Below are 23,682 nucleotides of genomic sequence, written 5' to 3' on the forward strand. Positions count from 1 at the left end.
TATCATTTTGTTTTTTTTAAACAGAGAGTATCGTCCATTTGAAATTTTAAAAATGTTCGACATCCCTACTATAAAGCATGTAATGCGAATTGACTGTATAAAAGAGGTTTGGGGTGACATCAATAAAATTATCATCTTCACTGATAGAGCTGCTCTGCGTTGTTATTACTCATTTATTTTATTTAAAATTACTTTTGATGTGTACACTTTAAAACCTCATATTGATATTGCATTGCAACTGCTTTCTATTTTTTTAAATAAAAAAAAACTCCCAATTTTTTTTAGGTCTAAAAATAATCCTTTTATTAAAATTAAAGGCAAAGTGATTTTTTTATTGGGAAATAAATTACAAACTCAATGTATTTTAGTTCGAAAGACAGCGCAACATTAAGGAAGGAGCCAATACCCCAAATGTAAGTAAAAAACGTTTTGAAAACCTGTCGATTGCCTGATAAACTTGTTGGGGCATCGGCATCTCAGCGCCAATTAGGCGGTCTAGAAAGAGACTGGACTGGAGGTCCCCGCGATGACCTTGTCAACATCCAGATGCAGAAGGAGAAGCAGATGCAGGGCACTGTGGCATTGGGTCAACGAGCAGTCAGTCGCCTATAAAAGCCGATGGCCAGGCCGAAGTAAACTTGTGTAAAATCAGCTACCGACAGGAGCAAACCTCAACCTTCTACCGGATTCTGAAACTTCAATCATCATGTTCAATCAAGTAAGCTTCAATGTGCTCTACCTCTTGAGATAAATCTGATCGTATACCCTTCGACCACCCGCAGATTGTGATATTTGTGGCTCTTATAAGCCTGGCTCAAGCTGGTTTACTGCCCGTAAAATCGTCCGGAAGCGACGCCACCTTTGATCCCCATCCGCACTACTCCTTCAACTATGATGTTCAGGATGCAGAGACCGGAGATGTAAAGTCCCAATCGGAGTCTCGGGATGGAGACGTGGTCCATGGGCATTACTCCGTTAATGATGCCGATGGCTACAGACGCACTGTGGAATACACCGCCGATGATGTCCGTGGTTTCAATGCGGTGGTGCGCCGTGAACCACTTTCGAGTGCCGCGGTGGTTCTGAAGCCAAAGGTGCCAGTTGTGGCTCCCAAAGTTCAGTACCAGCCTCTGAAAAAGTTACCACCACTTAAGCCTCTTTCTCAGGCATCGGCCGTGGTGCACCGATCCTATGCACCAGTGATCCACCATGCGCCAGTGACCCATGTGGTGCACCACGCAGCTCCTGCTCATTCATACGTTTCCCACGTCCCCCTGCTGAAGACCTCCCTGCATCACGCTCATCACCCCCATGCCATTTCCTATGTGTTCTAGGTTGGATCTTTTCATTACGTTAAACTATGCCTGATTAAAACACTTTTAGATAAATGTCGTATCTATTCTTTTTTTCAAAAGTCAGGAAGACGCCAAAACCTAATAACATTGAAAAGGAAATTATTTTGAATATATATCATTAATAGAAACATACATTGAAGTCAAGTTTAGAACGTTAAAAAAGGTGTCCAGACAGGTGTTTATGTAATCGATAAAATTTTAAATGTCTAATCTTAAAAAAACCATGGTTAGTTTTAATTACTTTTAAAATCGATTTCAACTGTTATATTTTCTGTTCGTAATTTCAATTCAACAACTTATTTGTTTCACAACAAATAATGTCTTGCATTTCAAAAACACAGCACAACAAATGCTGTCTTTCTATTAGCAATAAGCAAAGTAATCCCAGGAAAACATGAACATAAGAACATAAGTTGTGTCATGCCCATTCCACCGATCCATTTTCAATAAGAATACCTTCAAAACGTCCGCAATCACAGCTCGTTTTTTGGGTGGCATTCGGAAGTGAGGTGTCGCACTAAAGTTAAGCTTGAAATCCAATTAGCGTTCAACTGGAGCGACAGCCACCGAAAATAACCGTTTAAGGTCGTCGGTGGGGGTGGGGTTACCCACTGGCCAAACTCAAAGTTTCTGGCCAGGAGGGGATTGGAATGGGAATCGGAAATCAGAAATCGGTATGGGTGAGCTTGCAAGTGCAGAGTCAATTTGAAAAACCGTTGTTATGCATTTGCGCATGCGCTGCATACGATATGGCTGCCATTAGCGAGCGAGTATTTTTCGAAAGCGCAAACAAATGCCAGCCGATCATCATTATTGCTGGATCGATTTGGGGATGGGGGTTTTCTGGGGCAGGGGTACCCGAAGTGCACGTATTCGGGTATGCGACTTCTGAGGCCAATATTAATTCGGCCGGGCTGCCCGCTCAAGTCCAATTCAATCAAGAAGGCATTATGCTCGCCGAGGCTTTGTCACCGCTCAGCCTTGGCAGCGTGCCGCCCACCGCCGTCCTACCTCAAGTCCCGCCCCCTGCCGCCCCAGCAACGACCGCTTCTAGTCTTGAGCGTCTCGCATTTTGATATGGTCGACGTTGCCTTGTGACGCAAGTGCACGCCGCTGACATCGAAGCCGGGCAGAGTGCCATCGAGGCGGTATAAAAGCCCCAGTTGGACGCTGTTCAAATCAGTTCATCACCAATTTCGGTATCTAGAGCAACCCAACCCAACCCAAGCAAAAATGGCATTCAAAGTAAGGACCAAGTTCTAAAGTGTGGAGAAAGTGATACATGAGTGATAATAAGCAGAGAAAAATGAGCACAGTGGTTTCTCTTTTCCTAAAATGTAGTAAAAGTGCACTGTAAACTTAAGACATCGGACTAAAATTGTTAAACTAATCACACAAACTCTTCTGGACAATTGCAGTTCACCATTCTTTTCGCCGCCTGCATCGCCGTGGCCAGCGCTGGCATCATTCCCGCCGCCGCTCCCCTGGCCGCCGTGGCCCAGGTGGAGGAGTACGACCCCCATCCCCAGTACACATACGGCTACGACGTCAAGGACGCCATCTCCGGGGACTCGAAGACCCAGGTGGAGACCCGCGAGGGCGACGTTGTCCAGGGCCAGTACTCGCTGAACGACGCCGACGGCTACCGCCGCATTGTGGACTACACCGCCGACCCCATCAACGGATTCAACGCCGTTGTCCGCCGTGAGCCCCTGGTGGCCGCCGTCGCCGCCGCTCCCGCCGCCGTCGTGGCTGCCCCGGCACCAGTTGTCCGTGCCGCCGTCGCCGCCCCAGTGGTCCGTGCCGCTCCCCTGACCGCCGCCTACGCCGCAGCCCCCGCACACCTGGCCTACGCCGCCGCCCCCGCTCCCCTCGCCTACGCCGCCCCTGCGCCCATCGTCAAGGCCGCTCCCCTGGTCGCCGCTGGACCCGCCATCGTCAAGACCCAGTTCGCTTCGCCTCTTATCTCGTACGCCTATTAAAGAGCTGAATAGGCCACCACGACCCGATAATTGCCGTTAGTTGTTATTGAATAAAAGGATGTGATCTAATTGAATGGAACTCAAGTTGGTTTCTATGGTTTGGCGGGGTCTTAACTGTATTAAGTGTTGGGAAACAGATATATTCCAGAATAGAGTGTTAATAATACTTGTATCAGACGAAAAATATTTTAGGGTGATATATTAATTATATCTATAGAAGATCTCAATTCAATACTTAAATGGATATTTCAAAAAATATTTATCAATAAATATTTTATGCCCCTTGGCTTTAGGTCATAGTGTGCTTTCAAACCCCGATACAAGCTAAGTCATCTTAGCAAGAAATACGAATAGTTTTCTTACCCGCATGTTAAACTCAATTTTTTTATAAATTTGTAAAGCTGTACCTTTTTTGAAAGTGCAGAAGAACATTTTGATTTGATTTGACCGCAGCTAAGGTATTTAACAGTTTTAATGGAATAACAATTATATCGTACTATACAGAAACACTTTAGCTATAAATTCGGGTTGAATTAATATGTTCTAGATTTAGGACTAAACAATTGATGGCGCAACACTAATGTGGGCAAAAATTAAGGTTAAATTGTTTGTAAAATGAGAAATATTTATTTATTCTTCTAACTTAGTTTCATCCCCTTTAACGTAATACCCGACCGTAATCCAGTCCTCGAAACATGCCAAATGCCAAACGACGCATAATGGTCAAGTAATATTCCTTTTTAAAATACTGGCCGGGTGGAAGAAATTCAAAGTGCACATCACCACGAATATCTAAAAAAACCCAATTACAAAAATAACTTGTTTCCCAAGGTAGTATGTTTTTCAATCCTGTAAGTAATATATTACTTCTTTCTTTCATATAAACACCCAACCCTTGTAATTGTGTTTCTTAAATTTATATTCAGGCTGCCATTCCAGGAAGCATTTTAGATACACTTTTAAAAAATTATAAGCTGATCAAAATCCTCGTTTACTAACTTCTGGTTGGTTGAAACCGAAAGTGCCGGTCACTTTCACTCTCCCACGACCGTGTTCAAGGCCGGCTCAAAAGAAAGAACGCATGTTAAAGCGACTGCTACTGACAAAGTAGCACTTACTGTCACAAAAAGCCAACAATGAAGTAATGTCGCATAATTGGACAGCGAAACCGCAGTCCAACACGTCCAAGAACGCACAAAATGCGCGACAAAAGAGCGAAGGCAATGCCAGAAGCGTTTACACCGGGCCAATGTAAGGTCCATAAAACAGTTCCAGCGAATATAAATTTAAAGAGGGAAGCCCCAAAGCCAAAAGCCGTTTACTCATTCATGGAGCCGGTGTAAACTGGGCCTTAAGTCTGGTCTGGTTTTCAATGCGACACGAGCATGGTTGTAATTCGCCTGGTTAACTTTATGGGCCTCGCCGCGAGTTGCGCATGCGCATTGGCATTAAAATCTGAACTGCTGGCGTGGATCTCTTAGCCGGTGTACTTACATGCTAAACATGGGAATGGAAATGGAAATGGGCAGCCAAGTCCGTTCGCTCCAACGGTAATTAACAATGCCAACTGACTTTGACCTTAACCCTCGCCGTCCGTTGTCCGCTGTCCGCTGTCCAATGTCCCCTTTAAAGTACCTTGGCATATTTGCACTTGTCCGCGTTGGAAAGGCGGTCGGTCAGATAAGGAAAAAGACGCGGGGCCCAATAATGTCGCGTAAATCATTCTCAAGCAGGCCCGAAAAAATCGAAAGACTTGGCGAAAGGTTTCTGGCCACGCCAAAGCTGCAACGTAAGTGACCTTAACTGGTTTCCAAGAGCGGACAGCATTACATGCATTAAATTCAATAAGCCTTCGACGCAGATGGTTTTATTGAAATGTTCCGATCGATGCGTTTTCGTTCCGATCGGATGTCTACCCCAATTTTCGTTGATTGGTGCAAAATGGGTCGGACGCGAACGCCTGATCAATTTGGGGCCCTTAATGACTTATTACCGCCAGAAAGTTGATTACAAAGTGCATATGGTTGAGAGGGCTTTGGGAAGAGCCAAGGTAATGCGAAATAGGCACTTCCATTGACGTTTATGGGGTGGGATTAGGGATACACCCCCTGTTGCTAATAACCTTTTAAAAACATTACTCTAAAACCCAACCCCTTAACGTTTAGAAAAATGCAATATGTTTTTCTTGAGCTTACAAATATTCAACAATTTATTGATCTACACCACGTTCCACAAACCAGTTAGATAGATCCTTAGTGGTGCTGGTGGTAGGCCACTGGGATTGGGGCAGCAGCAACGGGTGCCACGGTCTTCACCACGGTCTTCACGTGATCCAGGGGCACGCGGTTGACGACGGCGTTGAATCCGTTGACCGGGTCGGAGGTGTACTGCACAATGCGCTTGAAACCATCGGAATCGATCAGGGAGTACTCTCCGCGGACCACGTCGCCATCACGCTCCTCCACCTGGCTCTTGGAGTCGCCGGAGAGGGCGTCCTGCACATCGTACGCGAACTTGTACTGGGGATGGGGGTCGTACTCCTCGGCGGCCTTGGTCAGAACCGGCTGGGCGTGGGCCACGGCAACAGGGGAATGGGCGTAGGTGGCCACGGCGGGGGCGGCATGGTACACCTGCTGGACGGGAAGGACTCCGGCACTGACAGCCGAAACGAGGGCGAGAACAGCGAAGAACTGAAAACCGAGCAAAAAAGGGTTAGTTTCAAGAGGGATCAGATTGTCCTTTCAGGATCGCTCACCTTGAAGGCCATGGCTCTGAGTTTGAAAGTGGGCTTGGTGGCTATCCGTAACTGCTGCGAAGACAGAGAAGATGTGGAATGATTTACTGGACCACGAGCACTGCTTTTTATACCCACTGAAAAAGCGCAAAAAGCAAAATGCGAGTAACGAATTGAAATTGATTAATTCGCTGCTGGGCAAATCATTTTTGTCACTTTTCATTTTTTCTCATTCGTTTCTGTATTATTGCTATGCTATTTACCTCATTAATTTATCGACTGGAAAGGGCGCAATTACAACTGCCCACGCCGTGGGCCACAGATACATTTATGCAATCCGCAGAGACATGCAAATGTGGTGCGGCTTAGTGTCATAGGAGAGACCCTCGGACTGCTTTAGGTATTTGGAATAAGTCTGACCCTCTGCAGGCTATTCGCGAATCAGCCGCTTTCACTATTCTGCCTTGAGTGGTATATCATGTTACCAGCACTGGGAGACCAAAAAGCTTAAGATAACAGAGAGCGTGGAACTGACCTACACAGATGACTTGTTAGAAAAAGTAATATTATCTATTAAGAAGGAGAGTATAAATATAAGAGCGAATAATATTCTGCTTGGCACGGTCTTGGGCAAGAAAATACCTGAATATTTAGCAGAACACAGTTTTGAAAAAGACTCAAAGTTCAAGAATGCACTGACCTAGACAACACATTCCAACACACACTTATAATTTCGGGAATGCGCCAAGTTGTAAAGATTGTCTTGTTACAATATTAACAAGGTTGCCTATTCGTTTAGAAAATTATTTAGCAACATTTTTTTATAAGTTGCCTATATTAGAATAGTTTTATATATTTATATAGTTATATATTTATATATATATTTTGTATTCTTTACACATCCGTGTAAAGTACACTCAGGGAAAAACACCGTGCTAAAAACAAGTACAAACAGCCTTGATTTAAGAAAATTGCGTTCGTGCTCAAAAAATCCTCATATTGAGCACTTTTTGGAATTTTAATGTCTGCCAACTCTAATAATTCCCAACTGTTTATTCTGAAAGTACTCGGTATATAAGGCGCATAAATTAGACAGAGTTAATGTCCGTGAGCGGACATTATATTTATATATAAATATCTCGTTAATTTCGTTTCAGTTTCCAATACACCTATTCCTAGCGTTGCGTCGGGAATACGTTCCAAAAAAATACGACGCCAATTGAAACGACGCAAAGTGAATTAGGATTTTCTATAGCAAACCATGTAAAGTTCGAAGATGGGTTCCAGGGTTACAAAAATACTACTTTTTAAAAAGAAAATTGAGCAAAGTGATCATTAAAAAAATACCAAAACAACATTTTATTTTATTACATATACATATAAAAACAAAAAGAAACTAATTCATTTAAAACAAAATAAATTAGAAAAAAAAATTAGAATTAATCACCCTCTGACGAGTCTTTAGTACCTGTTGTCGTAGGCCGGCTTTCTTTAAAAAAAATTGGTCCAATGTTTGCTGAACATTTTTTTTTTTAATTATATTAACGCTTCATCCCAAAGCAACGCAACATCGAAAATCTAACGACGCACAATTAGTTCTAATTAAGAATCGACACAACTTCGAAAAAACGCAAAACGAAACGACGCAAAGCGAGGGATAGGTGTACCTATTTCTCTTACTAGCATAAAATAAAAACTCATTTTAATTTCATAATATTTATTTATTGATTTAAGAACTATTCGTCCTTAAATCATGCCTGCAACTTTCTTACTTTATATTAAATCCTTACTGTTTTTAGTCCAAATATGACTTGATTTAAGATTTATTCATACTTGATTGAATACCGAAAGGTTCTTAAATCTAGTATTTCGGTCTCGAAAATTCGTGCTTGAAAGTAGTATTTTGTTCTCGGGCTCTGTATTTTCCATGCTTGGAGAAGTTTCGACACCGAAAAGCTTGATTCAAACACGAAATACTGCATTTTTTTCTGAGTGTAGTTCATGCAAATTTAAAAATTTAGCTCATTGCTGATCAGTAAAAAAAAATTATTCCTCCTAAATATAAGAAATAAACAACAGATATAAAGGTAAGCCACATCTATTAAGGATTTTTAAGGGTTTGGTTAGCAAAGTGCCTTGTGCCGAACATAATTTAATTAGAATTCTAAGCCAAAACAAAAAACAGTTAAAATTAATATAACAAATCACATTTTATTATCATAGAAACAAATCAACAGACTGGATAAACAACGCTCGCATCGCGGGTAACTACAAGTTGGCGATGGTGTATGTGGGGGCGGTGTAGCGCAGGGGCGTGGCATAGGCAGCGGTACGCAGGACAGGGGCGGGAGCAGCCACCGCCAGGGGGGCAGAGCGGACGAAGGGCGTGGCAACTGCCAGAGGAGCGGACTTGATCAGGGGAGCAGAGACGGCCACAGGAGCGGATCGGACAATGGGAGCAGGTGCGGCCAGGGCGACGGGGGCGACAGCCTTAACCAGCGGAGCAGGAGCAGCGACATTCACCACCGGCTCGGCGGCCACGACGGCGGCGAGGGGTTCACGGCGGACGACGGCGTTGAATCCGTTGATGGAATCGGCGGTGTAGGTCACGGTGCGCTTGAAGCCGTCGGCGTCGATCAGGGAGTACTCTCCGCGGACAATGTCTCCGTCACGCTCCTCCACGTGGCCCTTGTTGTCGCCGGAAAGAGTGTCCTGCACGTCGTAACTGTAGGAGTACTGGGGATGAGGGTCCACCTCCTCCAGCTCGACGGTCTTGGCCAGAACGGGAACCGGAGCAGCAGCCACTGCCACAGGAGCAGCAGTCCTCAGGACGGCACCATGGGCCACGGCGAACAGGGCCAAAGCGATAACAATCTGTGGGATACATTTAAATCTTTTTATAGATCTATTCTATATTTTGTTCTATAAGGATACTATCATCCAGAATTTATGTTTTTTTTTAATTTTTAGTAATGCACTGGTAATCCTCTGGAACGTTTATCCTCCGACAAGTAATACGAACCTTAGCTGCCATTGTTGGTTGGTTGGTTTTGATTAACTTCTGCTGTCTTGGGCTAAAGCCGAACACTGAATGTCTGACCCAGTGTGGGCCATTGGATTTTATACGCCACTTTGTGACATTGATGACACCTAATTGGAATTCATTTTTGGCGCATCACCTCGAACGTCGATGGTGGCTTGAAAAAATTGTCACGCGCCTTCTTCAGTTCTGCCAATTTGAAAGTGTCCGATTGAAATAACCAGCTGCACTTAATTGATTACGCCAGGCTAATTATACCCGTTACTCGTAGAGTAAAAGGGTATACTATATTCGTCGGAAAGTATGTAACAGGCAGAAGGAAGCGTTTCCGACCCCATAAAGTATATATATTCTTGATCAGGATCACTAGCCGAGCCGATCTAGCCATGTCCGTCTGTCCGTCTGTCCGTCTGACCGTCTGTCCGTCTGACCGTCTGACCGTCTGTCCGTCTGTCCGTCTGTCTGTCCGGATGAACGCTGAGATCTCGGAAACTATGAGAGGCTATTAGAATTAAAATTTGGCGTACAGATTCCTGAGCTTCTTACGCAGCGCAAGTTTGTTTCAGTAGACTGCCACGCCCACTCTAACGCCCACAAACCGCCCAAAACTGTAACTCCTACAGTTTTGATGCTAGACAGAAAATTTTAACTGAAATGTATTGTTCTCATCAATACCTATCGATTGACCTAAAAAAAAGTTTGCCACGTCCACTTAAACGCCCACAAACCGCGAAAACCTGTGACGCCCACCATTTGCATGCTAGATAAAAAATTTTAACTGAAATGTATTGGTGTCGTCAATACCTATCGATTGATCCAAAAATAAATTTGCCACGCGCACTCTAACGCCCATAACGCTTAAATCTGTCTACCGCCGGTAGGTGGCGCATTTTAATCTCGCTTTGCTGCTTGCATATCTCCATTTCCCTTTGAGTAACGGGTATCTGATAGTCGAGGTACACGACTATAGCGTTCTTCCTTGTTTTAATTACAATTTTCCAAGACGTTTTAAATATTTAATGAAACGTATTTACTACAAGTATTAAGCTTCAGTTATTGTAATAACAAGAATTACAGGTACTATACCTCAAAATAATTTGTAAGATATCAAAAAAGAATGTAAAGGAAGCACAATATGATTATTTGAAAGGAGTACTGCATAATAAATATTTTGAGTGCCAAGGGCATAAATAGTCAAACACGACAACGATACAGTTGCTGCGATGGTTACCTAGTAATAATTAATAATAAATAAATTTAAACTGAAAACAAAATAGAATAAAACTATTTGAGGATTTAACTAATCTTAAATCCAAGTAAATTCTTTTGGATTGCAATTATAATTAGTCACTACCCACCAAGTAACTTTTAAAATTAAGACAATTTCATTATCTTAAAATCTTGGACTCGAAAAAATAAAAAATATTAGTATACAGCCTTTTTTGGAAATACTATAACCACATCTTAAAGTCATCTCGGTTTCTAAGCATCTTTAAATTAATTTCTTTTTAAATGTCTTATTTACTAGTTCATTAACTGCTCCGTGAATATAGTGGTTTTTGCCAATGGTAGTGTCAATGCGCACGCTTTTCGTATCTCTTGGATAAATTGACTTATTTTGATGACAAAACACAAAGATACAAAGATTGAGCACGGTTTCAATGCTACACTTTTCCCCTCTCCACACACGTTTAGCATAAATGAATTGCACTAATTACGCCAAGAGCGTGGTCAGCGGCCAAAGCAAATTCGGCGATTCAACGGCAGCAGCAGCAGCTCAAGAAATGGCTCAATCTTTGTATATAAGCGGAGTGCTGGCCCAGTAGCCCTCACAGTTCACTTCGCCTTCCAGCAACCAACAGCAGCAGCAGCTAGCCAACCAAACCTCTAAACATGGCATTCAAGGTTGGCCCCGAGGATATAGCCCCACCAAAGACCCCAGATCCTAATCTGTCCCATCCCTTTTGCAGTTCGTCGCCCTCTTCGCCCTGATCGCCGTCGCCAGCGCCGGAGTTCTTCCCGTCCAGCAGGTGTACCACGCCGCCCCCGCCGTGGCCACATACGCCCATGCCCCTGTTGCCGTGGCCCACGCCCAGCCCGTGCTGGCCAAGGCCGCCGAGGAGTACGACCCCCATCCCCAGTACAAGTACGCCTACGATGTCCAGGATTCCCTCTCCGGAGACTCCAAGAGCCAGGTGGAGGAGCGCGACGGTGACGTGGTCCGCGGAGAGTACTCCCTGATCGACGCCGATGGCTACAAGAGGACCGTCCAGTACACCGCCGACCCCATCAACGGATTCAACGCCGTCGTGAACCGTGAGCCCCTTGTCAAGTCCGTCGCCGTTGCCCCGGTCGTCAAGACCGTTGCCGCTCCCGTCGCCCACTACGCCGCCCCCGCTGCCTATGCCTCCTACGCCGCCCCCTCTGTGGCTCACTACGCCGCCCCTGCCGTTGTGAAGACTGTGGCCCCAGTTGCCCACTACGCCGCCCCTGCTGTGGTCAAGACCGTTGCCCCAGTGGCTCACTACGCTGCTCCTGCCGTGGTCAAGACCGTTGCCCCAGTGGCTCACTATGCCGCCCCCGCTACCTACACCTCCTACGCCGCCCCCGCTGTTGCCTACCACCACTAAGAACTGATCCCACTGCCAATTTTTATTATAGTTTTACGAACGCCTTCTACAAATACACACATATTATTCATTAAATTTATTTGTTTTTGGTTGTCTTCAAAACGGGATGGAGAGTCACAAAGTTAATTAGAACTTAAAGTCTTAATATGAAATCAAGTTAATTTATTTAATTTAAACCTCGACTTTTATAAGCAGACCTGCAAAACATAATTTTATCTATCTTGCAGTGGGTGTGTCAAATGACTCAGTCCAATTGAGAGATTAATTTGCTTGTAATGGAAACGTTCATCAGCGTGCTTGCCTAGTTGCCAAAAGCATTACAGATTATAACATTCTCCTCCTTTAATTGCTTTTAAATTACTTTTAAAATATACGTTTTTTAAAATAAATTTTTTTTGGGAAAATGAAATATAATTACAGCTGCACCAATGGCATCCTTTAAATATAATTAACTTATGAACCTTTGGGAATATATTATTTAATAACTTGTCAGAGAAGCGAATCAGTATACTTCTCATTTCGTTTTTGGCCATGATTGAGCACTTATTTGTGCAATAAAAATGTCTGTAAGGCTAAAGAGGAAATCGTCTACCGGCTAACAAAATTAGCTATTATGGTTTATATAACTTTATTGGATAAATTACCAAAAAAAATTACATGGTGTGGTTTAAACAGAAATTTAACGTATGTCAGGTCAAGAGTACCTGACTAAAACAAGTTGCTCGCTTAAGTCTTTCGTTTTTTTGCAACAATTTTCACTCAGCGTGTGATGAATAGATGTTTTTTTTATTTTTTTAGTTAACAAATTAAGTTTTATGAAAAAAATAATATCAAGTTTAATAGCGTAAAGGAAAAATATAATAAACAGATAAGCCGTATACGAATTTTCGGAAACAAGGATTTAACGAGCTCTGTTTAAAAATGTATTAAAAATAATCTTTAAAATTGTTGTAAAAGTTCTCCCTGCGATGCTTTCAAGTGTTATCGGCATGCACTTAATTAAGTTACAGTTTTCCATTGAATGTAGAAAGCAATTCTGCGGCATTTTTGAAAAGATATCAAATTTAGTGATTTCAATGTGATCCAAGGTGGGCATTGGCCAGTGCCGAGGCTGTCGATTATTATCCCCCCCAGTGCCAGCACTCAACCTCAACCGTTGCCAAAGCCAAGCCCCAGCCGAGCAACCCAGCTGGCCAACAAAGAGGAGCGAAAGGCCAAGAGGTCTGGCTAATGTGGTTGCGATAGACCTTTGTGTGGGAAATGTGGAGCAAATTATTTCTTGCCGGCAATTGGACACACATATTTCGGGCCCGAGTCAGCGCCAGAGCCTTTACATATATAGTTGCCGGACTTGATAGCAGCAGATATGTCCCAAGTAATTTGAGATTCAATTTGTGTGCGACATTAAAATTGCAAAAAGTGCGATTGTTGCTACCGGATATTTTGGCAAGCCCGAAAACCGGTCTCGATTTACCCCTCTCCACTGAAGTGCGAAAATCGAGCACGGGCAAGTATTCGCATTAAATTGCTCACGCTAATCATGACCAATCGGGAAATACTAGCCAATTGCTTAAATGTAAATCTCACACTTCATAAAATTAATGCCAATTGTTCTCTTTGCACGCACTTTTTATTCATTTTGGAATTGCGAAATAAGCTTGCTTAAGATGGATGTTGGAGAATGTAATCTCAAGAGAACACGAGGCGATATGAATACATTCCTAATCAGGTTAGCTTAGGGGCCTTTGATATGGAATAATGCGAATCATTAATTGGAGTATTTGAATCTTTTATAAGGCGTTGCCTTGGCCTTGGCATTCCACAGGCTAAGCCTCGAAGGCGGTTGGTAAAACTGTATTTCAATGCTGAAGGAAAATAAATTAATCCAGCTTTGTATTTTGAACTGAGGTTTAATTTAAAATTAAAAATAAATTTTACTCTCAAATATATTTATTTTCCCAAACTAAGAATGTAATTTGTTTATAGAAAAAACCTGGAGATATTTAATTTCAGTAAACAAAAAAATAACTTTCCAATACATTCCTTTTTTGTATTTTATGCAGATCCTTGCTTATATAGACTTTGTGGTTCCGTTTAAAATATTTTTTCAAGGAACTGATTCTGTATCTGAATTGAAAAGAAAATATCCGTTAAGGGGTCATTAAAATCTCATGTTTATATACATTTTTCAAAATTTTATTAAAAAATATTTACATTCGTACAAACTAAGCAACACAACTAGGTTAATGAGCTAAATGAGTTCTCCTAATGGGATGGGTGCGGGATAATACTTTTGCCTGTCGGGTGATCTGTGGTTGGAAGCCCCTTACTGGTGGTGGTAGTACTCATGACCTTCGTGGGCGGCCTGGGAGTGGGCGGGGGACTCGTAGCTGGCGTAGTGGTGCTGCTGGTGATCCTGCTCCTGGGGCTGCTCAGCCTGGTGGGCGGAGTAGGCGGGGGCGGTGTAAGCAGGGGCGGCGTAGGTGGGGGCGGCGTAAGTGGGGGCTACATAGGCTGGGGGAGGGGCGGAATAGCTCTTGATCACGGCAGCGGGGGCGGCAGGGGCGTGGTGATATTGGACGGGAGCAGCAGCAACCACCTTGTGCACATGGGCCAGGGGTTCGCGGTGCACCACAGCATTGAATCCGTTGACGGAGTCAGCGGTGTACTTCACCGTGCGGCGGAAGCCATCGGCGTCGTCCAGGGAGTACTCGCCCTGCACCACATCCCCGTCCCTGGACTCCACCTGGCTCTTCGAGTCCCCGGAGAGGGCATCCTGCACATCGTAGGCGAAGTTGTACTTGGGATGGGGGTCGTCGGGGTAAACCTCGTGGCCGTGGGGATGGATCTCGTGCTGCTTCTGGTAGATCACATGCTGCGGCTGGTGGGCCTGATGGGCCTGGTACAGCTGGGGCTGCTGTTCGTGCTGCTCCACCTGGATGAGTCCCGCGGATACGGCTGCCAGGCAGCAGGAGACCAGAGCAATCAGCTGGAATGGTAACGAAACATATTATAGCCTGTTGCCAAGGTGGGAATTACATCAGCCTCGGTTTACCTTGAAAGCCATTTGGCGAGCGTTTGAGGTTGATGGGCAAATTGCAGAGCGAAAGAAGCGAGACTTTGTCCTCCTTCTGTGGAGTGCGTGGCTTGAATAATAATCGAACCGCCGCTGCATTTGTATTTATAGACGAAATTTTCGTTGGCCCCACATCTTCGGCCCATTGTCTCTCCGCCGGCCTTTCTTTCACTTTTCAACTCGGTGGCTTACAGAAATCACTTCGATCGTAATTCATTTGCATGCCTTCCTCCCCGCCGATCGCTAGATTTACCCAAAAAGATTTGCACCCACGAGTCACACCCATTTCGCTATTGTTATGAATGGGAGACGGACGGCGAATAAGCGGACAAAGCAGCCAGAGCCGTTACAAACAAAAGACTTAAGCGAGCAACTCGCCACGGATCAGTCTTTTGGGGGACACTCAAGTCGTGTAAGTAACCCAATAAATCGCCGCTTGATCGATGAACAGCATTGCACTTGACACAAGCTCACACACTCAGTAAAAATAGAGAAATACGGATGGAGCCACACCTCCTCCCCCAACCCCCCCATTGGTAAATGACCCAAAAAAGATGCCTGATCACCGCACATGGAAAAATGGACAAGTAACGTTTGAGCTTTCAGGTCGAAGCTTTTTGCTCTCAGCCTTACAGCTATAATTGTGGCATTGGTAAGTGCTCAATCATGGCCGAAGTCGAAACGGGCAGGAAAGTGACTTAACCGGCGGCCAAGTGATGTAATAAAATATTGAGCGGGGGCTGGCACCGAAAGAATTTCATTTGAAGGTCGTCGTCAAAGAAGTGAAAGCAGTAAAATGATCTAAACAAATACTTAAAAGAGGGTGTGTTTCAGATCCAAATGTTTTAATTGGATCGTTCATTGATTTCTGATATGTATTATGACATGAGAATCAAAACATGAGTTAATAGCCGGTCAAGGTAAATTCAAAGTAACAATGCTAAGGTCTCAAGCTAATTAAATCAGGTAAATGTCAGTACCTTATATTGAAAAGTAAACAAAAGGGTTACATTAATTGGTCTAGAAACTTCTTAATCGCGATCGTAAAGTGGCCCTTATCTTGATATGTTATATCTTTAATAGAAGCTAACCCTAAGCTAAATTGAACAAATCTAATAGTGTGTTAAAAACACACAGGAATCAATGACCGCTTAAGGCCGATTTAATGCTCCACTCATTTTCAATTTCAATTCACATCAATTAATTTAGTTTATTTTCATTTCACTTTCAAGCCAACGTTTTAATTAACTAATTTGTTACCCCCATTGTTGTGCAAAAGATCCGAGATCATTACCCGACAATCAAACAATGAGACTAGAGATTATAAGAACGATTCATATCTCGTCTGAAGTACGTCTGGCCGCAAGTCAAACCAGTTCCTGTTCACTTCTATTTCACCCAGTCATCGTAGGAATACGAATCGAAATAGGTGCTGAAATTGGAAGGGGAAAAGCCGGTAACTTAGATCCGTTAGATACAAACTGAAACACCAACCGGAAGCCAATTGCCCACGCAACATACTTTTAACTAACCGCTACAATTTCCAATTGATCATTTTTTTATTAACAAAAAATCAATCATAAACAGCTCTTAACGAGGTAAGGGGTCGTGATGAACGCACCTTCAATATACAAAAGTTCTAATTTTAAGTTTAATGACGAAAAATGCTTGTAAATTCGATTAAATAAATACACTTTCTAAAATCTTTTTATTCTGCCCGCTTTAGCAAAATATTTTAACATCTCGCATACTAACATAAAATAAAGCGTGCTGAATAAGAACATTATAGAATTGGTTTTTATTTAGTCGAAGCTACATTTTTCTTCGCAAAATGTGAGTTCTATTAACTTTTGCTGTAACTCTCATATGAGATTTTATACCCTTATTGATAATAATATGAAACAAATTATAGCTTCGATGTTTTTTAACATATAACCTCATACGCTTGGAAATAACATTATTTAATTAGTTTTGAATTTCGAATTTAACTTTATTAAAATCGGACGACTATTTCACATAGCTGCCATAGGAACGATCGGAAAATTGGTGGGAAAATAATATAAAAAAACAAGGGAGAACGCTATAGTCGAGTACCTCGACTATCAGATACCCGGTACTCAGCTAAATGGAGATATGCAAGCAGCAAAGCGAGATTAAAATGCGCCACCTACCGGCGGTATACAGATTTAAGCGTTATGGGCGTTAGAGTGGGCGTGGCAAACTTTTTTTTGGGTCAATCGATAGGTATTGATGAGAACATTACATTTCAGTTAAAATTTTCTATCTAGCATCAAAACTGTAGGAGCCACAGTTTTGGGCGGTTTGTGGGCGTTAGAGTGGGCGTGGCAGTCTACTGAAACAAACTTGCGCTGCGTAGGAAGCTCAGGAATCTGCACGCCAAATCTCAATAGCCTAGCTCCCATAGTTTCCGAGATCTCAGCGTTCATCCGGACAGACGGACAGACGGACAGACGGACATGGCTAGATCGACTCGGCTAGTGATCCTGATCAAGAATATATATACTTTATGGGGTCGGAAACGCTTCCTTCTGCCTGTTACATACTTTCCGACGAATCTAGTATACCCTTTTACTCTACGAGTAACGGGTATAATTATAGCTTCGGTGTTTTTCGACATATTATCCTATACTATTGGAAATATCATTTTATTGTATTTTTAAATTTAAGAATTATAACTGCAAGGGTATACAAACTTCGGATGGCTTAAGTTAACTTTCTTTCTTGTTATAATAGCATTTAAATAAATATATATATATTTTCGTTGGCAAAGCCAATTTAACTTGGTTCTTGTATCCCGTTCTTAATTACGGAAACATTGTTCAATCATTGTTAGGAATCTGAAATTGAATCTTCAACTTTTTTAAGTTTTTGGAGTTTTTACATTAGTTGTATACAAAAAATGTTTAGGTTTAGTTATTAATAATAAGACTCTAATTGTTTTCCTTTTTTTTTTAAAAATATCTCTTAAAAATGATTTATCATTAAATTAATGTTGCCTAGTTTTCGGCAAATTAAGTAAGCATGACAGGTTTTTCGTACTTAACTTGCTCAATAACTTTCAAACGGTAATTTTTATAACAAAATCAAAAGTTGAGGGTTCTCAAGGGCTATATAGTTAAAATTTGAAACGAAATCGTTCGAACCAATGTTGAGAAAATAGAAACAAAATGAATTTAAATCAGCATTTTGAATTTCCTTTTCAGCGACATATAGTGCGTTATGTAGCTTTAGTTGTTTAGAAACTATAAGCCTTGAAAATCTGCGTTTTTTTTGGATGTCCCGCTAATATAGCGAGATTTTCCAAAAGCCTTAAATAAAAAGTTTTCTATCTCGGGATTCCTAATACACCAATAAAGTCCCGAAGACATAAAACGAAAGAGAGATTCAAACCAACTTTCAAAACAAAGGGGCAAACATTTTAATTTTAAAAAGTCCCCCGAAATCTTGGTTTTGGAATAACTTTTAAACGGTGCAGCGGATTTCAACAAATGAGGACAAAATAAGAACTAATAACCTCGGACATATATCACCACCAGACCCAACAGCTCCAATTCTTAAGTTATACTTTTTATCCCAAGTCAATTAAAATTATAAAGGTCTTGGTGTACAATCCTTTAAGTTTTAGCGATACCATTCGATTAAAGCATCTCTCCTTATGCTTGGACCATCACTGCATATTTCAATTCTGCGGCTGTATATAGAATTCGCACACTCTCCTGGTGCGCTTCACCACTACGTGAACTTCCGTTCACAGAGATAAAACTTATGATTTCTTTATTTTATTTTGCACTTTGTGCTGTGTAAAAACAGTTAGTCGGACGGCATTATCCTGTCCCTTTGGGGCGTTTATCATATGTTTTAATGTGTTGGCTTGACAAGATCCAACTTGTTCAATAGAAAAAGATAATTAAATATATATTCTTAAATAGGAAAAATAGTATAAGCCGGTAATATATAGATAGCCGGTAATATATATATAGATATAGATTAGTGAAAGCCGAATAATAATAGATCTAGGTAACAAAGATCCCAATTCGGATTGTTTTTAAATATCTAAATATTTATTAAACATTTTGATGAGGATTTTAAGGATCTTCGGAGAGTGATAAGGCTTGGTTCCGTATACAAATATGTTTATATGCATTGCAATGATTTAATTTATAGTTTAGAAAACCAGAAATACCAATTGTGTACTTTTGCGTTGGCGACAACCTATGCACGCATGATTACAATATTTTCGGGACCGCATAATACATCTAAAACTGGATTTCGCGGGCATAGTGTAATCAAATAAAACAAAACATCTTCGGTAATATTTAAATATATATATGTTATATAGAAAACTATACGAAAATTGAATAAAAGTATATTTGAAAACAAGAGGCACATCAGATCTTCACCATTAAAGTATTTTAATGTCAACCGAGAACATATTTTATTTTATTAGGAAAAGTGCCGCCATTCATGGTTCATTTGAGGAGTCTTTCGGGTGCAGGCAGACGGCATTTTCGCAGCTTTCCCCAGAGAAAACTCATTCGCCTCGGCCTCATTCGTCAACCAGCATTTTGGGTTTTGCCTGTCAACGTTTTAAGGTATTTGGGAGAGAGGTGCTGGACCAGGACAACTAAGCCACATGATGCCAATGTCGTCCCATGTCGTCGACTACGCACATTTCTGACAGAAGCGGTGAAAATTTAAGATTGATCACCGGGCCGAGTGTTTGCTGGAAATTGGTTGAGCTGTTTGGGTGTCCGGGTGTCGATGTCGAGTGCCGGCTAAAACCCAAATAATGTTGGAAAATGTCCGCCCGCAGCAGGATCCGTATCCCCCGAAGGATAGGCCAGACCGAGTGAAGGGGGAGTAGCCGTCAAGTTGGATTAATTTAATTAGCAGACACCACTCCACCTGGCGAAACACCCCTGATCAGGCACGACTGCAACTGTGAGGTCAATGCTGCGTTGGTTTAAAAATTAAAAAATTCCAACGGAACGAATTTGTATTGAAAATAATAAAAGTAATCACTTCAGTAGCCCGCTGACCGTCAACGGCCGGCTAACTCGAAGACATTGTCTCATTGGACAACTGTTGAAAAAACGTCTGTTAATTACAATTTAGTTTGCTTAATTTCTGAGGGGAACACTCGAGCACTCGAGCACCGACATTTGTTTGGCTTAATAATCGGCGAGCAATTTACCAAGGGTTAAGCTGGAAATAGTTTATGGGGATTACAGTGCGAAGTAAACGCTGTCCAGCCGGCGACTCGAATAATGCCAATTAAACTTGCACAGAAACCAGTTCACTTACCATTTTCTTTATGTCTCATTTTTGGCAGTAGCCACCGCACCATCAGCAGCAGCACCTGTGCGTCCACCTTTGAAATCTGCTGACTGTTTGCTGGATATCTGGTGGCAATCGGCTCACATATAGTTTATAGGCTTTGCTGTCGGGCCTGACCTTGATACACATAAATTATTGTTCGCACTGCGGCCTTTCTGGTAGGAGAACAATGAAATATTTGGGTACATTCGCTGTACTATTTTTTAGATCTCTCTGCAAAGTAAAAGTCAAGGGGGGTTACGAACGAACTATCAACTGAGGGATTGTCGAGGATTGGTTTTAAAATACCCAACAGTTATGATACTCACAGAATTCAATTATGGCATACAAGAAGCCACAAAATGGCGTTAAAGAATTATCAAAGTTACCAGGCAAGCACCTTATAGGTAGACAAAATACTTTGTAGTAACACAACTTCCAGAAGCTTTTACGATCTAATCCCCCAGTTCAATAAACTGTTGGCACTTGTACAAGCTTGTGGAAATGTTCTTGTCCATCGTCTCCACAATCGAACCAATTACGGATAAGTCGATATCAACCTGAAGATAGGAACCCAAGAAATATACACACTTGGTTGGATTTTTCGCTTTTTTTGGTAGCCTATTGTTGTTTTTCGTTTATTGTTTACACCTAAACTTAAACTCAAATGTAAATTTTGTCCAAAGGGCCGAGACGACGTTTGGTGGGTGATGGATGGATGGGTGGTGGATGGCTGATGGCGGTGTTGTGCGGCCTTCCAACGATTCAATGTTCCGTGATGAGTGCCAATAGGTGTTCTGGCCAGGTGCAAGCCCTGATTGAGCCCTAGTTGCGGTTTCTTGGACGGATCCGGGCTGTCATCATTAACAACTGGGTGTTGATTTGGAAGGTGGAAACAAAATCCTGATCATTTTTGGTTATTATTCAGAGCAGCGGCAAGGCCGATACAGAAAAGAAAAATCTGCAAGAAATGGTTAGTATTAGAGAAAATGTGGATTTAGTATAGAGATGTATGTTTAAAAAATTAATTATAATGATAATATTACAGAATTTATATACAAAAATATTTTACAATATTTTAAAAAATTATTCTAAAGAAATTAACAAATTGGTTTTGACATTCATTGTAAGAACAATAATTTTTTTTAAATATATTAAAATTTTTAACGTTTGATAAGAATATGAAAGCACGATTTTTCTCTTATATTCTACATAGTTACCTCTACATATCTGCCATTTGGGGGTCTGCAAGCAAGCTGAATCCTAAAGAAAAGTATCCAAAGGTGGGTATTTGATGGTTTTTTGGTCTGAATGACCCCAAGGCGCGATCGCAAGCTGCTCCTGGTCCCGAACCTCTCGGACTCAACACAAAACACTGAATGAGCCAGCCAGGAGCCCCTGCCCTCTATTTATACGAAAGCCCGGGATCGAAAGCCTGTTTACCCCTGTTGAGGTTCGACGATCCTTTAACTCACTTCATCGGGCTTGTTTCTGGATTTTTTCCCTGTTCCCTTTGTTTTCCCTGGGCTTGTGTTCTGTTTTTGTCCGGTTGCATTGTCAGTTTGCATTGTTGTTCGCTGCTCTCTGGATGATAATGACGATGGTGAAGTTGAGAAGGGTTTTGGCTGCGTATCGACGTCGAGGAGCACCCGAAATCAGAAATCTTCCACTTGATTAGTCGTACTTTGGCTTCGAAAAAGGGTGATGTCGAAGGAAGCAGTTGGCTAGCTGAGATTGCACTCAGAGTCTGACCTTGAAGGGCCCCTCCAGAACCCTCGGTTCAGAATCCAGAATTGTTCTTTAGAAAAAACAACAGGTGCGAGTGTCTAGCTCCCCCTAAAGATCCTATGAAAGCTGTGGGAAAATACAGCCCCGAACTAGAGACACACTGAAACAGCTCCCCCGATGAGTTGTAAGACCATTTATCACCCGGCAAGTAAAGTCATGACCCCATAATTTCCGTTTTATATTACAAACATCAACAACAAAGGGATTCTCTTCGCCTTGCGGTAGACAAGGACGAGTCCTTCCATTCAAATAGAAATGACCGACACAAAGCCCAGAAATTTGTCTGCCCCTTCAGACAGACAGAGGGGATCAGGATCCGTTTGGGTATCGGAATCATAATCATCAAGCAGGCCAACGCAGTTCGTTGCCCTCGCAGCCTCCTTAAAGGATCGCCGCACAAAAAACCAGACTGCACCACCAAAAGCACCGCATGAATTGCATTGCTCTAAGACTGCAGCAAGGACTCGGGCAAGGATTGCTCCTATGATGTCTGTGAACTTTTTCGCACATAAAAAAAGCCAGAACTCGTTGTGAAAACAAGCACATAAATAATGCGAGCTCGAACAGGACGATGTGAACGACCTCTGAGAGTCCTTTGCCAGGAATTCACATCTGATTAAGTTTCCCAAAACACTCTTCTTGTTGTTTTCGTGATATATGTCTACATACTTGTATGCATTTTTTATTGGTGCTGTCAATAAATAAATGTACAGTAATAATAAAGCCAACAATTCTATGTACAAAGTCGATTTCGGCCAGGATTCTTAGTGGTGGTAGGCGACCGAGGGAGCCGAGTACGAGGTGTAGGCGGCAGCAGGGGCGGCGTAGTGGGAGGGGGCAGCGTAGGTGGCATAGGCAGCTGGGGCGGCATAGTGGGCCACTGGAGCGGGAGCAGCATAGTGAGCCACTGGGGCAACGGTCTTGACCACAGCAGGGGCGGCGTAGTGAGCCACTGGAGCCACGGTCTTCACGACGGCAGGGGCGGAGTAGTGGGCCACAGAGGGAGCGGCGTAGGAGGCATAGGCAGCGGGGGCGGCGTAGTGGGCGACGGGAGCGGCAACGGTCTTGACGACTGGGGCAACGGCGACGGCCTTGACAAGGGGCTCACGGTTCACCACGGCGTTGAATCCGTTGATGGGGTCGGCGGTGTACTGAACGGTCCTCTTGTAGCCATCGGCGTCGATCAGGGAGTACTCTCCGCGGACCACGTCACCGTCGCGCTCCTCCACCTGGCCCTTGTTGTCGCCGGTCAGCTTGTCATCGACTCCGTAGGAGAAGCGGTACTGGGGATGGGGATCGTACTCCTCGGCGGCCTTGACCACGACCTTCTGGGCCACGGCAACGGGGGCATGGGCGTAGGTGGCAACCGCGGGGGCGGCATGGTACACCTGGGGAGCGGCAATGGGGGCGTAACCGGCGCTGGCCACGGCGACGAAAGCGAGGGCGAAGACGAACTGGGGGGTATAATCGTTAGATCTCCATCCAAAACTAATAATCCCGGATTCCCTCGGGTTACTCACCTTGAATGCCATTTTGCTGGGAGTGCTGATTGGTTGTTCTTTACAGAAGTGAACTGGATCTGCGAATGATACTTTTCTGGGACCGATCGACAACTTTTATAGTAAATCAAGCTGCCAGCTCTGCTCTGCTTTGGCCCAATCCGCCGACAGCGAGCGTTATTTTCGCGGTGACAGCGAAGCATATTTAATGTTTCTCGACTGCGATTGTTGTCGGGCAATA

The 23,682-nt window shown here is 42.9% G+C and overlaps 6 protein-coding genes and 1 long non-coding RNA gene across 7 annotated transcripts; 3 read left to right on the plus strand and 4 right to left on the minus strand.

The window, feature by feature from the left end:
* Positions 1-493: 493 nt before the first annotated feature.
* Edg84A (Ecdysone-dependent gene 84A) lies at positions 494-1,334 on the plus strand. The gene is made up of 2 exons (XM_036819211.3): positions 494-718; positions 783-1,334. The coding sequence occupies exons 1-2, from the start codon at positions 707-709 to the stop codon at positions 1,332-1,334; spliced, it is 564 nt and encodes a 187-aa protein (XP_036675106.3). The 5' UTR covers positions 494-706.
* Positions 1,335-2,474: 1,140 nt separating this feature from the next.
* On the plus strand, positions 2,475-3,416 carry Ccp84Ag. The gene is made up of 2 exons (XM_036819055.3): positions 2,475-2,600; positions 2,774-3,416. The coding sequence occupies exons 1-2, from the start codon at positions 2,589-2,591 to the stop codon at positions 3,335-3,337; spliced, it is 576 nt and encodes a 191-aa protein (XP_036674950.1). The 5' UTR covers positions 2,475-2,588; the 3' UTR covers positions 3,338-3,416.
* A 2,113-nt stretch (positions 3,417-5,529) lies between these two features.
* Positions 5,530-6,199, minus strand: Ccp84Af. The gene is made up of 2 exons (XM_036819152.3): positions 6,093-6,199; positions 5,530-6,027 (listed from the first exon to the last, which is right to left on the minus strand). The coding sequence occupies exons 1-2, from the start codon at positions 6,102-6,104 to the stop codon at positions 5,590-5,592; spliced, it is 450 nt and encodes a 149-aa protein (XP_036675047.3). The 5' UTR covers positions 6,105-6,199; the 3' UTR covers positions 5,530-5,589.
* A 2,098-nt stretch (positions 6,200-8,297) lies between these two features.
* Positions 8,298-9,235, minus strand: Ccp84Ae. Its single transcript, XM_017080272.4, has 2 exons — positions 9,094-9,235; positions 8,298-8,945 (listed from the first exon to the last, which is right to left on the minus strand). Exons 1-2 carry the CDS (start codon positions 9,103-9,105, stop codon positions 8,340-8,342), a joined length of 618 nt encoding a protein of 205 aa, XP_016935761.3. The 5' UTR covers positions 9,106-9,235; the 3' UTR covers positions 8,298-8,339.
* A 1,628-nt stretch (positions 9,236-10,863) lies between these two features.
* On the plus strand, positions 10,864-11,816 carry Ccp84Ad. The gene is made up of 2 exons (XM_017080282.4): positions 10,864-11,016; positions 11,082-11,816. Exons 1-2 carry the CDS (start codon positions 11,005-11,007, stop codon positions 11,739-11,741), a joined length of 672 nt encoding a protein of 223 aa, XP_016935771.4. The 5' UTR covers positions 10,864-11,004; the 3' UTR covers positions 11,742-11,816.
* Positions 11,817-13,971: 2,155 nt separating this feature from the next.
* LOC108014242 (uncharacterized) lies at positions 13,972-23,621 on the minus strand. The gene is made up of 4 exons (XM_070995517.1): positions 23,463-23,621; positions 22,710-23,396; positions 14,797-14,910; positions 13,972-14,730 (listed from the first exon to the last, which is right to left on the minus strand). Exons 1-4 carry the CDS (start codon positions 23,472-23,474, stop codon positions 14,068-14,070), a joined length of 1,476 nt encoding a protein of 491 aa, XP_070851618.1. The 5' UTR covers positions 23,475-23,621; the 3' UTR covers positions 13,972-14,067.
* On the minus strand, positions 20,750-21,644 carry LOC108014247 (uncharacterized). Its single transcript, XR_001767648.4, has 2 exons — positions 21,375-21,644; positions 20,750-21,115 (listed from the first exon to the last, which is right to left on the minus strand). It is a non-coding gene; the product is annotated as an uncharacterized lncRNA (long non-coding RNA).
* Positions 23,622-23,682: the final 61 nt, after the last annotated feature.

Source organism: Drosophila suzukii, chromosome 3, assembly GCF_043229965.1.
Source record: "Drosophila suzukii chromosome 3, CBGP_Dsuzu_IsoJpt1.0, whole genome shotgun sequence".
Taxonomy (NCBI): domain Eukaryota; kingdom Metazoa; phylum Arthropoda; class Insecta; order Diptera; family Drosophilidae; genus Drosophila; species Drosophila suzukii.